The sequence below is a fragment of the Sinocyclocheilus rhinocerous genome, unplaced genomic scaffold (genome assembly GCF_001515625.1).
Source record: "Sinocyclocheilus rhinocerous isolate Xijiao unplaced genomic scaffold, SAMN03320098_v1.1 scaffold662, whole genome shotgun sequence".
In the NCBI taxonomy this organism is placed as follows: domain Eukaryota; kingdom Metazoa; phylum Chordata; class Actinopteri; order Cypriniformes; family Cyprinidae; genus Sinocyclocheilus; species Sinocyclocheilus rhinocerous.
In genome coordinates, this window is record NW_015639782.1 from 3,501,882 (window position 1) to 3,515,873 (window position 13,992).

Below are 13,992 nucleotides of genomic sequence, written 5' to 3' on the forward strand. Positions count from 1 at the left end.
CAAAGGAGACATTATAGAACATATTGTAAGATGCACAAATGTAGTTTTGGAGAATCGGGTGCAATTAATGTATCCAGTGACAGTATGAGCTAGCACAGTTTGATAATATTGTAAGTTTCTTCTCTTGTAGATATAGCATTACTCTTAACAGCAACAGTACCATTTGCCCTTTAGTGAATTACGTATCATTTTACAGCCACTGAATGACTGCAATTATCTGTCTAGTAACATAAACCTCCGAGGCCAAACCGAGATGTCTGTCAACTCTTTGAATCCAATTAGAGGCAGTTTCCTGTACACTCAGCGTTCTGCCCCACATATACTTTCCCTGTTGTGTAACCAAGGATCCTATGACATAATCTGGTTTTGTATTGGTAACAACCCGGTTATTTCATCTGTCAAAGTGCACATGTAAGTGACGTAAATGCAACTTGCATTTTTTCCCTCTTTATGCAATAATTAATAGAAATCTTGGATTTCCAGTCATTGTCAGATCCCTTTGTAGTTGTGTTTGATTAATCTTAGATTAATGCACACTCATCCACCTCTTCCTTTGTGTATTTTGTAGCAGGTGAACTACATCAGTTGCATCTGATTTTTATGCATCAGGCATTTTCTTTTTCTTCTTTTTGGATTATGCTATTAGATGGTCATGTAATGCCGTCCAAGTGGTATAGAGTACATTAGTGCCCCCCTACTTGGTGCGTTGGTTCCCGGAATAGTTTTTTCCATTATTTTTTACCAATTTAAAAAGTCTTTCTTAAAGCGTTATATGCCACACTCTTAAAAATAAAGGTTCCAAAAAGGGGTTTTCACAGTGATGTCATAAAAAAACAATTTCCTATGCTCTCAAAATACTAGATCATTTTAAAAATACGTTGAAATAAATAAAAGAATATACCATTGATTAACAACCTCGGAGTTCACATCAGGTTTGTCTTTAAAGGGTTTATAAGTTATCATTAAAAATCAATTCAAGTGTGGAGAAAATAAATAGATGTTTTACTTTGGGAAACCCGACTGTTAACTAGAAGTTAACTATGCACTAATACACAGTGTTCCCTGAAGGTGTTGGGAGGAATGCTTATGCAGAGTGCAGCTATTCACAGAGTGATAAAGTGCATTTAGGTTGGCCTTTTTGTTTATGCACATTTAAAATGCTCAAAACTGATAAAAGCATATGTCTGAAATAAGACTGAGGACCACACTGTCCATCTTTTCATGTATCTACAGCCCCTGAAGATGTGAGTCTGAAAGTGTGGCGAGCTGAGGCCTGCATGGGCCTCCGTCGCTTTTCTGATGCCCTCCGTGACCTGGATGACCTGTGCTGTGTGCGACCCAACTGGACTGAGGTGAGGGCCGTCTTTGCTAACTGTGCTGATTATTTATATATAGGGACAAGACTTTTGTTTAGGAGTAGTGTTAACATTATGAAAATCTGTATCAAGTTCATGTTTGAAACCAGGGTTATTGCTTTTAATTCCTGTCATTTAATTCATGCTAGATCTCTGAAATGTCTGCGTTCTCATAGCATGGTATTTCGGAAATGACTGACAATTTTGCAGTTATGCAATATCTGTTGGTATGGCTAGAGCACATTGTGGGATTTGACATTATTCTCACAGCAGTATACTGGCATACACTACCATTCAATTAAATTCAATTAAATATTCTGTAACATTATAAATATAAGTTATTTATATTTATAATGTTACAGAATATTTCTATTTATGTTTTCAAATAAATGCTGCTATTATGAACCTTCTATTTATCAAAGAATTATGAAAAAAAAGTACCACAAAAATATTAAGCAGAACAACTATTTTCAATGTTTATAATAATATGAAATGTTTCTTGAAGCGCCAAATCGGCATATTAGAATGATTTCTGAAGTATCATGTGACACTGAAGACTGGAGTAACAATGCTGAAAAATTTGGCTTTACCATCACAGGAATAAATTATATTTTAAAATATATTCAAATAGAAAACAGTTATTTTAAATTGTAATAATATTACTGTTTTTTTTTTGATCAAATAAATGCAGCCTTGATAAGCATAAGAGACTCATATTTTATATCTTACTGACCCCAAGCTTTTGAATGGTACATATTGGCACAATAAAGCACTGCTGAAAACTTTATGTAAAACAGTAGATTTACATTTATACCTGAGGATTTTGCTATTGTGTTTATTAAATATTGTATTTAATAAATTAAATAGGGTTACCTGTGCTAATTGGTTGAATTCTGTGTTTTGTAGGGTGTCTTTCGTAAAGGGAATGTGCTTCTTGAAATGGGCAGACGGCCTGAAGCCCTCGTCCAGTTTTACTGCTGCCTGAAGCAGCAGCCTGATTTTGCCCCTGCAAAAAATCAGATTAAGAAGGTGAGTTTTCAGAAATCAGGTATAATGAACAAAGCATATACTCAACTAAACATTTTTCTGTAGATAGAATCATACCTTTTAGAATCATTTTGAGTGATTCAGTACCAAAACATCCATACAGAGAGCATGTTCTGTTGAAAAACATAAATGAATGTTTCAATAATACACTCACTGATTCGTATGCAGATCTTAGAGGCAGAGGGCATGGCTGTACCAGAAGAAGTTCCACGGATGCTGCATGTTGTGTCTGAGTACTTGCAAGATCTCTGTCCTATCACCAGCTCTGTAAGCCCCTCGTGTCCAGATGGTCAGCGCTACTCCCACAACAATACTGAAGGTCAAAGTGATCCCGTGCAGGTGAGGTGTGCGCACAGCACTAATGCTGTTGTGTAACTTCACTTTTGAAATGTAACATCGGTAATGTGAGCATCATTAGGAAAAGTTTTTGCTTACTCTCAGGCTCTTTTCTGTTCTGTCCTAGAATGCAACTAAAGTGAAGCACGGCACCAGCGGCGAGTGCTGCCTGAGCCTGTGTCAGGCCGTGTCCTTTCTCCCCACTGCTGAGGATGATGAGGAACTGATGATGAAGAGAGAAGAGAAACAGAACAGAGGTGAAGATATCTTAATCACTACTACAGAACAAATGTAATGCATTCACATTTGAACATGCAACATTTAGGAATGGTTAAAACATTGTTTTAGTATTAAATATAATTCAATAATAATCGAACAATTTTAAAAATACATTTGCATAGCTTCAGTCCAGAAGTGCAGAAAGGCTGTAGTTTAGTTACTTTGTCTGATAAAATTTTAGCATTTACTTTTTTGTAGCATTAAGCAACACATTAAATAAAGAAAACTTGATAATGTATGTACTGTAAGTGTTGGTTTCAGCAATTTGTGTGATACTGGTTTGCCACTTTAGCCATGATTATATTCACAGTATAGCATATTAGCTAAGCTATATGAACAATATAACACAGCCTTGAGTGCTTTATTGCTTAAGTATAAAGTTAGTACATAATCATATTAAACATTTCATATTAATTTAGATTTTCTAGATTACTTTGGGTTTTGTTAGTTCTTTGTTCATTAGTAACAGGTAACATAATGGCTTATACATTTACATTATTATTAAATAGTTAATAATAATAATTATTAATAGACCCCAGCATCCTCGTTACCATACAATGGATAAGCGGTTTGGAGAATGGATGGATGGATAATTATTATTAATATAAATATTATTCCATTTGACTTCATAAGCAAGGCTCAAATAATAGTCTATTCATTTACACTCCTCATTAGCATGGTTAGACAACCAATCAAAACGACATCCATTCAAGCTTGATTTTGTTTGTTTGATTCTGTAGGTGTGTGCAGTGTGGCCAGAGAGTCCTGCCTCAGCGTTCTGACTGTGAGTGATTTTGAGTGCCCTCTCTGCATCAGGTCAGTGGAGATTTATATTGTGTCCTGCTTCACTGCCATTGTTTCCTGCTACCAGACACTTTTATTTCCTTTAGTTTTGCTATGGTATTTAAATGTTAGATTACAGCAGGCACTTGCCTATTTGAAGACACAATACTTTTGTAATACTTTAAGCAAATAACATTTTTATAACATATTTTATTCTTGTTTTGTCGTTTAACAAATGTATTTCAAGATATTAAGGTATTATCAGTTAAATTTCCGGTGCCGTAGAGGCCTGGACCAGCATTTGCAAAATGATCCTTTTCTTAATAAAAGTGAAGTGACGTGTGGCCAAGTATGGTGACCCATACTCAGAATTTGTGCTCTGCATTTAACCCATCCAAGTGCACACACACAGTAGTGAACACACACACACACACACTGTGAACACACACCCGGAGCAGTAGGCAGCCATATTGCTGCAGCGTCCGGGGAGCAGTTGGGGGTTCTGTGCCCTGCTCAAGGGTCACACCTCAGTCGTGGTATTGAGGGTGGAAGAGAGCACTGGTTATTCACTCCCCCCACCTACAATTCCTGCCTGACCTGAGACTCGAACCCGCAACCTTCAGATTACAAGTCCAACTCTCTAACCATTAGGCCACGACTACAAATAGGATAACGACAGATGGTTAAAATATGTCTTAACAGGGGTTTTAACAGTCTAGTATTACAGAGGACTTGTGTGAGCTTACTGTATATCACTTATTATATACAAGTTGTGCATAAACAGATTTATTTGTCAATTGCCCACTTCTTATCTTTGATCCTGTCATGACTGATGGATTAAAGGTTATTCTATGAGCCGGTGACGACACCCTGTGGACACACCTTCTGCAAAAACTGCATTGAGAGAAGTCTGGACCATAATCTACGCTGTCCACTTTGTAAACAACCACTGCAGGAGGTACTACTAAAACACAGACTTTTACAATAATTACACGTTTTTAACATTTAGAAGCATGTAGAAACATTTAGCCTCAGAGTAAACAAAAGCCCAGTAGTCTAATCCTTCTAATGCAAGTCAATCACATTGTTTTCATACAAAAAAAAAAAAAAAAAACTGAGCAAATCATGTTGCATAGAAGTCTCACCTCATTACTTCCTATTCCAGTATTTTAAGAACAGGATGTACAACCCCACCGTGCTGCTGCAGGAGATTATGTCCCGCCTCTTCCCCCAGCAGTTGGCTGAGAGGAAACAGGTGCACGAGGCGGAGATGGCAGAGCTCTCTAAGTGAGTGCCCCTCTCAGAGATAACGAAAAACATCGGTCCTGTCTATATATTGCAAGTCATAAGTTACTATCAACTGACATTCCTATGCTGCTGAACTCCAGTATCTGCATTGCTTTTCACAATGAAATGGGATAAAATGAGATGGTTAAAATGTCTAGCAGTCTTAACATTTTATTAGTGGTTTTAGCAGTCCAGAAACTGTTTGATACCGGGAAAAGTTATGCAAAAGCAGAATTATTAATTACCCTCTCTTATCTCTAGTTTGACTAAGGACATCCCAATCTTTGTGTGCACTGTGGCGTACCCTGGCATCCCATGTCCACTGCACATCTTTGAGCCTCGTTACCGTCTGATGATGCGGCGATGTATGGAGACGGGCACCAAAAAGTTTGGCATGTGCAGCTACGAGCACGGCAAAGGGTATACAAATAAAATATCATGCAGCTAGCATCTGTCATTTGAAGGTTATGCTAACTTTTGCACTCTTACAGATTTTAAGAAACTTTGGTAAGTGTTATTAATTAAAATAAATATACACACTAGCTTTCAAAAGTTTGGGGTTAGTAGTGTATATAATATGTGTATATATATGGGAATGCCTTTCAAGTGTTTTGATCCCAGAATTTCCTGTCATAGCTTTGCAGATTATGGCTGCATGTTGAATATTTTGGATCTGGATTTGCTTCCTGATGGTCGCTCCTATGTGGATACAGTGGGAGGAAGTCGCTTCCGAGTGCTCAGGAGAGGACAGAGGGATGGCTATCAAACTGCTGATATTGAGTACCTGGAGGACCATAAGGTCAGAGGTTACAGACTGCCATATCTCAAATTTCAGATCTAAGGCCAAGAAAAATTATATTGGAAAAAGTATTTTCCAAGCAGTATTAAGGCACATAAAGTCAGGCTGCATGGGGAATATTCAAAATCTAAACCGTATAACCAGATTATACAATGGTTCACTGCCTATACTGTAAATAAGATTGTGCTCATGGGGCTTTATTACATAAACATCCGAAATTCAAGAATTCTATCTAATCTGTTTAGTAACCATGATGATTTCAGTTAGTTTGATCAGATCTTAACTTATCTTAAGATGAGCTTACGATAGGAAGTTTCTATAATACAGTCCTTGATTGTAAATGAAATTGCACTTCTCGTCTTAAAGGATACAGTGCCTGTCCTAATGGAGATCTGGCACATGTTTAACTGAGATGTTTCCTGATGGCACACTTCCAATCTATAATTTATCCAATGCATGGCCTGCTATCTGCTGTACATACTTCCTCTAAAATCTCAGTATAGTATTCTTCCAAAGCATGCTGTGGTAGTAGTAAGCTTTTCCTGCCATATTAACTATCAATCACAAATAATTATTTTATAACATAGTATATGATATATTATAAACTATAGTAAACATAACATTTCAGTATTTTATATTAAAACATATGATTTTAGTAAAGAGTTGCTTTGTCCTGTTGTGGAACAAGATTTCATTTTGACTCCTGCAATTAAAGTCTGTGTATATTTTGCATATAGCAATAATAAATATGTGTTCTGAGTTTGTCACAACACAGAAAAATGTGTTATTAACCACCCAGCCAAATTTGAACGAAAAAACAAAAACAAAACGTTGATTAGCCACATAAAACCTAGTATGTTTTTATTTGGGGGGTCATTTGTTTTGTGTGGATATATTCATACATTCATTATATTCATTAAAATAATTCATTTTACCATGGTGAATAAGCCGAGGGTAATGGTTGCTTTATGACCAGTTTGAAAGTTCTGGGCGACTGCCGCTAGGGGGAGAAATGCGACAGTCGTATCCAAATGTCGAAGACAGTGGAAAAGCGGCTTAACTCCACAATTCAGTACTACATAGTTTGCAGTCTTTGTAACGTGTTTTCAGCAATACATTTCTAACATTTACAATGTGTTTAGAAACAATTCTCTGAATGAATTGCCTTTACACAGACTTTAAACGTTTATTAATAAATTCATGAAATGCTTTAGGCAACAGTGTGGCTTTTTTGTGCAGTCTGGCTTTCTGTTACGTTAAAAGGTTTTAATCTTCTAGTCATTTTCCCTATGGTTATGTGTCTTAACTACCTAAATAAGATGTCACGATTGAGCATTCAATGAAAAGCATCTATTAAAGATTCATGAGAGAGAGTTATTACTGCTATCACAAGCCTGAGACTGTGATGGATTGCTTATAATGACATTAAATACAAAACCTTTTGTTAGTACTGCAAATTGAATATCAAGTAAATACTTAATGTTAATTAGTGTTAATTGCATGTGTATTCAGCAGACATTAGGAAGAGGAGCTTGTGATTAACTGCCTGTTAGTCAACAAATTCAAGCTCTTTTCAAACCCATCCATATTATGATTACATTATTTTATCCTCTGGTTGAAGTTGAGTGTGACAGTAAAACTTGTTTGTCCACCTAACATTTGCATGCATTTGGGTTTAGGTTGAAAGTGCCGAGCTTGAATTACTGCAGCGTCTCCATGACAGCGTATATCAGCAGGCGAGGGAGTGGTACCACCGTCTGAACAGCTGCATTCAGGAGCAGATCACCCGGCAGTACGGCATCATGCCCGAGAAAGAGGACGACATTCAGGTCAGAGCCCACCGAATATTGCGTTTATTAACAAAACCACAGATCGCGCATTTTAATAGTAACTTCTTAATGAGAATGAATGTGTTTTTGTGCATTGCAGGCATCTGCTAATGGGCCGGCCTGGTGCTGGTGGCTGCTGTCAGTGCTGCAGTTAGATCCAGCCTATCAGACCACCGTTCTGTCTCTGACATCCCTGAAGGACAGACTGGGTCATCTACGTATCGTACTAGAATACTTCTCTCAGAGATAGGACGGAGACACATTATATGCCAGTATCTCTGATCACATCACATGCATGCACCATGGAAGACATGATTTTTTTTTTTATGTACATTTTAAATTCAACTGCAAGAGATTTGTTTGCTCTTGCCAAAATTTTATACTTTTTTCTGATCATAATCCATACACAAGATCTCTGGATAACACAATGGACAGCTGTGATATGGGTTGGTTAAAAATGACATGACCGGTTCCAGTGGCTGTACAACTATTGAATTAATCTTTACTAATTCTTACTTGAGTCGAGCACCAAAGAGTCAAGGACTCGTTCTACACAGAACAGCTGTTTATTGGTTCACGCTGTTCGCTTCATTAAACATCAGAGTGGATGCCAAATGTTGCATCCTAGTTTTGCTGACATACATTTGAGATGTTTCCAGTAGTACTGGACCCTGGCCAAGATTTTTTTTTAATGTGTAGCTCACATTTGTGGCCGAGAGGGAAACAGTTGGCCCAAGCGATTGATGACTGAATAGGAACTAATTGATTATGCATGAATGAAACGCTTATGACTGCAGCCTCAAAATCCCACAATTCCAGCCGTATCTTTTAGTAGAATCAGAAATAATATTATCCTCAGTAACAGATGAGGAGTTCTATTAATATTGCAATACTAATGGCACAGAATACACTATCTGAATGAAAGCTGCTAGCTGTGCTTGTTCCATTCGTAGTTTAAATGTGTTGCAAGCTTGCTGGCATGACAGTAGAGAGGAGAGAGGAAGCTAAGGTACTCTACCATTCAAAAGTTTGGGGTCAGTAAGATTTTTGAAAAAAATTTATACTTTTATTTAGCAAAGATGCATTGAATTGATTAAGAGTGACAACAAATATTTCAAAAGATTTATATTTTAAACACTGTGCTTTTTAACTTTTTATTCATCAAAGAATACTGAAAAATGTATCTATTTCCACAGTAACATTAAGCAGCACAACTGTTTTCAACATTGATAATACTAAGAAATGTTTCTTGAGCATCAAATCAGCATATTAGAATGATATCTGAAGGATCATGTAACACTGAATACTGGAATATTTCAAATTCACCTTTGGCTTTACAGGAAAAAATTACATTTTAAAATGTATCAAAATATAAAAGATATTTTAAATGTTAACAATATTTTACTGTATTTGTTTTTAATAAAATAAATGCAGCCTTTCAGAAACATAAAAAAAAAAAATCTTAACCCCGAACATATGAATGTTAGTGTACAATCATAATCAAACGGCAGTTATGGGAGGTGTTGTGAAGGTTTTAGCTATCTGGTTGATCATTATAGCTCTCCGAACCTCTGTGTCAGTCATATTGGATTATTTCTGTGTGTTTGTGCCTTGTGATGGGCCTTAATCTGGATTCAGATATTTGGTGGTGATTTGGTCAGATATTTGACTGCGGATTTATGTTCCTTATTTTTCCTGTCTTCTGTTTCAGTGCAGAATGTTAAAACTGCAATGTTAAATGTGATGTAACACTTAAATGGACTTGAAACGGACTTTGTTCCTACTCTAGTGATAGTGCCATTGTTTGTTCTAATCTCATGTGTGTCTAGCTCCTAATGGCTGGAAGTCCAACAAGGGTTAACATGCACCCACCTGCACTGTTAATTTATTTTTAGGTTTTTCATATTTGATCTGTTGTGCACTGCTCAGACATTTAACTGTAATTTTGCCATATTGCAAACCAGTTACTAACAAGTGGGTGATTTGCTTTCAGCCACGTTTTGAATGCAGTATGCCTAAACGATTTAGATTTGTCTTATTTGAAGCAGTGAAAATTTGGGAACTTTTGGAGAAAATATTAGACACAACAAGGTTCATACAAAAACTGAGATTTAAAGAAGCCTCCGTAATGTTCCGCTTCACACTTCTATGGTCAAAGTCATGCTGAGCCACATATTATTTATGATCGCATGACCGCAGTGGAGTGATTCAGAGAGACATATATTTATGAAAGGGATTTAAATCAGAATAGGATTTTATTTGAATTTGCTTTAGTAATTTAAGTACTGATTGATGCATCTGATGTGTTGTTTCATATCTAAGGTGCACTCTTGACGTCTAATACCTTTCATCCTCAGGATACAGGACTTGGAGAAATCACTTACAAGTGCTGTCAGAACTGTTGCTTCATCTGTCTGTAGTTTCTCAGTAACGTGGTTGTGAGCCTGACAATGTCAAATTCTCACCCTTCTGGTTTAATTGTATGTGAAGGTGGCAGATCCTGTGGTGTTGCTTCGGGATAGTAAAAGTGCAATTTAGAGTGACTTTATTCTACACTATAGTCTCATAAAAAAGAAGGATGCTACTATAGCCCTCAAATCAGATGTCTTGTGTAAGTAAAAAGACTTCAGTTAGATTTAATCTACAAATATAGATTAGTCAAATCAGAATCACTAATCAAGATTACATCCTCTATTTTGTAAAGAAATTGTTTGAGAGGCAAATATTTCCATTCAACGGCAAATGATGCTTGCTCATTTATTTCAAATGATCAGTGGAGTCTGATGCAAAGTATTTCTTCTCTTTGTCAATAATTCTTCTTTATGCCATATATTTATGTGTTTGGAGTATTTTAAAATTAGTTTTGCCTGGTGTAATCTCAGGGGCTATATCAGTGATTTTTTCTTTTGAGAGGTTTGTCTTTAACCCTTAAGGAGTTATGAGATACACATTATACAATAAATGTAACATTAAAATCAATCATTCAGCATATCATTGCTTTTCTGTCATTGGAACTGGCAAAAATCAAACTTAACAACAACAAAAACATTAAAATCAACCGTTTATCATATTACCAAGCAACCACTAGATGGCGTCATACAATCACAAAATGTCTGACGTATTAGCGCCTACGAGCATCTTCAATTAATTTGAAAAAGTAAAGATGCTTGTGTGTTATTTATTTGTTTCTCTAAGCAGACTGGTCTAAAGGAGTTACTGGAATAGTTCACTATAAAATTATATATAAAAATATGTCTCTTTTTTATTTTTTTTGTCAATATAGCCTAATAAAGGACAGTGGGGGTCTATATTTTGGACTCCAATGACTTTCACTGAATGGACAAAACATGGTAACACTTTACAATAAGGTCCCATTCATCAACGTTAGTTATACATTAAAGTTATTAATCTTTGTTAACATTAATAAAAATACAAAAGTTATGTTCATTAAATGCTAACAGATACAACTTTATTTTTTTAATAATGTTGAAATTAACATTGATTAGATTAATAAATGCTTTAGAAGTATTTTTCATTGTTAGTTCATGTCAACTAATGTAGTTAACTAATATTAACAAATGGAACCTTGTTAAACATTCTTCAAAATATCTATTATGTTCCAAAAAAAGGAAGTAGCCTAGTTTACAGGTTTGCAATAACATAAGTGTGAGTAAATAATACCAGAATGTTAATTTTTGATTAAACTCTTTTGGGCGAATCTCTTTAAATATAACTAACAATCATAACAATAAAGGGAAAAAAATAAAAATAAAATAAATAAATAAAGTGAGCATCAGGCTGAGATAAACGAAACTAGGTATGGAAATATTTAAACAAATAAAAGTTATGGCATTAGACTATATATTTTTTTCATAATTTTGGAATTAGTTATGACATATTAAATCACTGTCTGCAGCAAGCAAGTAGAAAAGTGCGATCACATTTTACCGTCGCTCGACGATTGTTCAAAATGTCAAAATAGAATAACAGACTGTAGCATTGTTTTTCGGAGAAACAAGTAGCCTATGTGAACTTAGCATGTTTCCTAAAGATCTGCAAACATGAAATTGTATGCTTTAGTACAGTCAAAAAATGACATAGGCCTACAGCACATTTAATCCAGTCGTTACAGGAATTCACGCGATCAGCAATTTCTCGTGTGAGCGAAAGATTTCCCCGCGCAGATTTCGCAACAGGTTGGTCACGCAAATTTGCAGCGAAATTTCGCTATGACTACACCAACAGTAGCCTATGTATACTTCGAAACGTCTAATTGACTTTAAGTGTAAAAAGCATTCCTGCACAGTCACAGAGGTCCTTGTGATGTAGCTCAAAGTGAACATCAAAGCCCATTACAAACACAGGCAGGAGAGCAGTACGGTAAGCTAAACTGATTCATCACCCAGATGCAACTCCCCTGCCTATGGCTTATTTTTGAGTGGGGATGACAACCTTTTTTGTACTTAACAAGTCATTACATGAACCTGCGGCTCGCGCTATGCTGAAATGTGGGTGTGTTTGCGGGTAACCTGTGTGCTGTTGAAATCCACATGATGTGGCAATTAATTTGGGATGAAATCAATGTAATTCTCACACTGCCAGTCAGAGATGGAGGGTGTTGAAGAGATGATGCAGGGCAGCAGGGAAACAAATGCCCCGTGTTGCCATAGAAACCGTCGCCCGATAGCCTAGGTAAGAGGCCGAATAAAACTTTCAAGTAACTAGTTAATTGAAAATAAACTTTTCAAGTGCACGCGCAAACTCTTTTGTTTGTTTACAGTCTGCGAGCCGCAGTGTCAAATGCAAATGCTTCAGAGAGATAAATGGCGAATGTATGAGACGATACCAAATATGTCTGTTTGTCTCCCTCTCTTGGTTCTCTTTGTAGGGATTACGGAGCGTCTAAGGGGTGGCAGAGCTGGGACTGATAAAGAAGCCTTGTTTCACACCAGCCTAACCCCCCTGTGTCAATACACAGATAAAGCTTCAAATGGCGTGTGCAAAAGAGTAAAGGTAAACATATCAGAGCCTTGGTACTTTAAGTCTCACGGTGCGTTTGGTAATAAAACAAACGAAGGCAGCGCGTCTCCTTCTCCGCAGAGGCGGAGATTAGCGGGAGAGACAGCTGGCTTTGTCCCCTCGCTGAGGTGGCAAGAGGAGACGCAGTAATCTAAAGCCCCGCTGTGAAGAGCTAATACAGTTGATAAAACAAAACAAAACAAAGTTATTGAAGAAACATTCATCAAACAGTATAGACAGCTTCAGGGTTTATAACGGGAGTTTTTTTTTTGAGTTCTTAAACTCGCGCTAGACTATGTCAGTGATAATATTCTTTGATAATGTAGGCCCCGATCAGACAGAACGCGTTTTTTTTGCAGTGAGAGGCACCTTTAAAAAAAAAAAAAAAGTTTTTTATTGGCAGTGAGCGAGCGTTTATGCTCCCAGGGCGCTTCGCGTTTCTATAGGAGCACTCTGAGCGCTGGGGATGGACGGATCGATCCAAGTATCGATACTTTCGATACTGATGTTGTATCGAAAGGATCTATCCTCACATAAAAATATCGATTCTAAAGTGCATTTTTAACCATTAATTTTATTTATTTAGCAATAAATTCGGTGCATAAAATAAGCTAATATACACTAATATTGGCACCCTTGGTAAATGTGAGCAAAGGCGGCTGTGAAAATAAATCTGCATCGTTTATCTTTTTGATCTTTCATTCAAAAAATTCATAGAATTCTAACCTTTCATTGAAGTAAAACAATTGAAATTGGGGGAAAACTCACATTATGAAATAAATGTTTTCTCCAATGCATGTTAGCACAACAGGGGACTAGCAGGGGCGCCTCTAGCAATTTGGGCCCTATGAAAGAATATGAGCCCCCTACCGCACCAAACATACACTATATTGCCCAAAGTATTGGGACACCCCCTTTTAATGAACAGGTTTGATTAGTAATTTCCATGAGTACAAATCTTAATGTTTAAGCATAATGCTATTCTAGGGAATTGTGTGCTTCTAATTTTATACCAGTAGTTTGAACAGGACCCTTTTCTATTCTAACACAACAATGCCTCTGTGTATAAGGCAAGGTTAAACATTTTTTTTGATTCAGTCTCACTGATTGATTCAGTCAGTGTGGAAGAACTTGACTGGTCTACATAAAGCCAAGTCCTAATCCCAGCTGAACACCTCTGGTGTGACTTTAAATGCAGAACTTGAGCCAAAAACTCATCACCAAACACCTGTGACTTGTACATACATATGGACAAATG

General features: G+C 36.6%; 1 protein-coding gene and 1 long non-coding RNA gene across 2 annotated transcripts in view; both read left to right on the plus strand.

Annotated features, from left to right (window-relative positions):
• The window catches only part of LOC107752026 (LON peptidase N-terminal domain and RING finger protein 1-like), a 10,972-nt gene extending 2,550 nt beyond the window's left edge, over positions 1–8,422 (plus strand). Inside the window, exons 2-12 of the mRNA XM_016567877.1 lie at positions 1,234–1,352; positions 2,262–2,384; positions 2,571–2,741; positions 2,866–2,995; positions 3,758–3,833; positions 4,644–4,758; positions 4,966–5,087; positions 5,349–5,507; positions 5,724–5,886; positions 7,566–7,715; positions 7,816–8,422. Coding sequence (XP_016423363.1) covers positions 1,234–1,352; positions 2,262–2,384; positions 2,571–2,741; positions 2,866–2,995; positions 3,758–3,833; positions 4,644–4,758; positions 4,966–5,087; positions 5,349–5,507; positions 5,724–5,886; positions 7,566–7,715; positions 7,816–7,965 — 1,478 coding nt within the window. The 3' untranslated portion in view covers positions 7,966–8,422. The remainder of the gene's footprint in view (positions 1–1,233; positions 1,353–2,261; positions 2,385–2,570; positions 2,742–2,865; positions 2,996–3,757; positions 3,834–4,643; positions 4,759–4,965; positions 5,088–5,348; positions 5,508–5,723; positions 5,887–7,565; positions 7,716–7,815) is intronic.
• Positions 8,423–9,432: 1,010 nt separating this feature from the next.
• On the plus strand, positions 9,433–10,694 carry LOC107752027 (uncharacterized). The gene is made up of 2 exons (XR_001641327.1): positions 9,433–9,571; positions 9,691–10,694. It is a non-coding gene; the product is annotated as an uncharacterized LOC107752027 (long non-coding RNA).
• Positions 10,695–13,992: the final 3,298 nt, after the last annotated feature.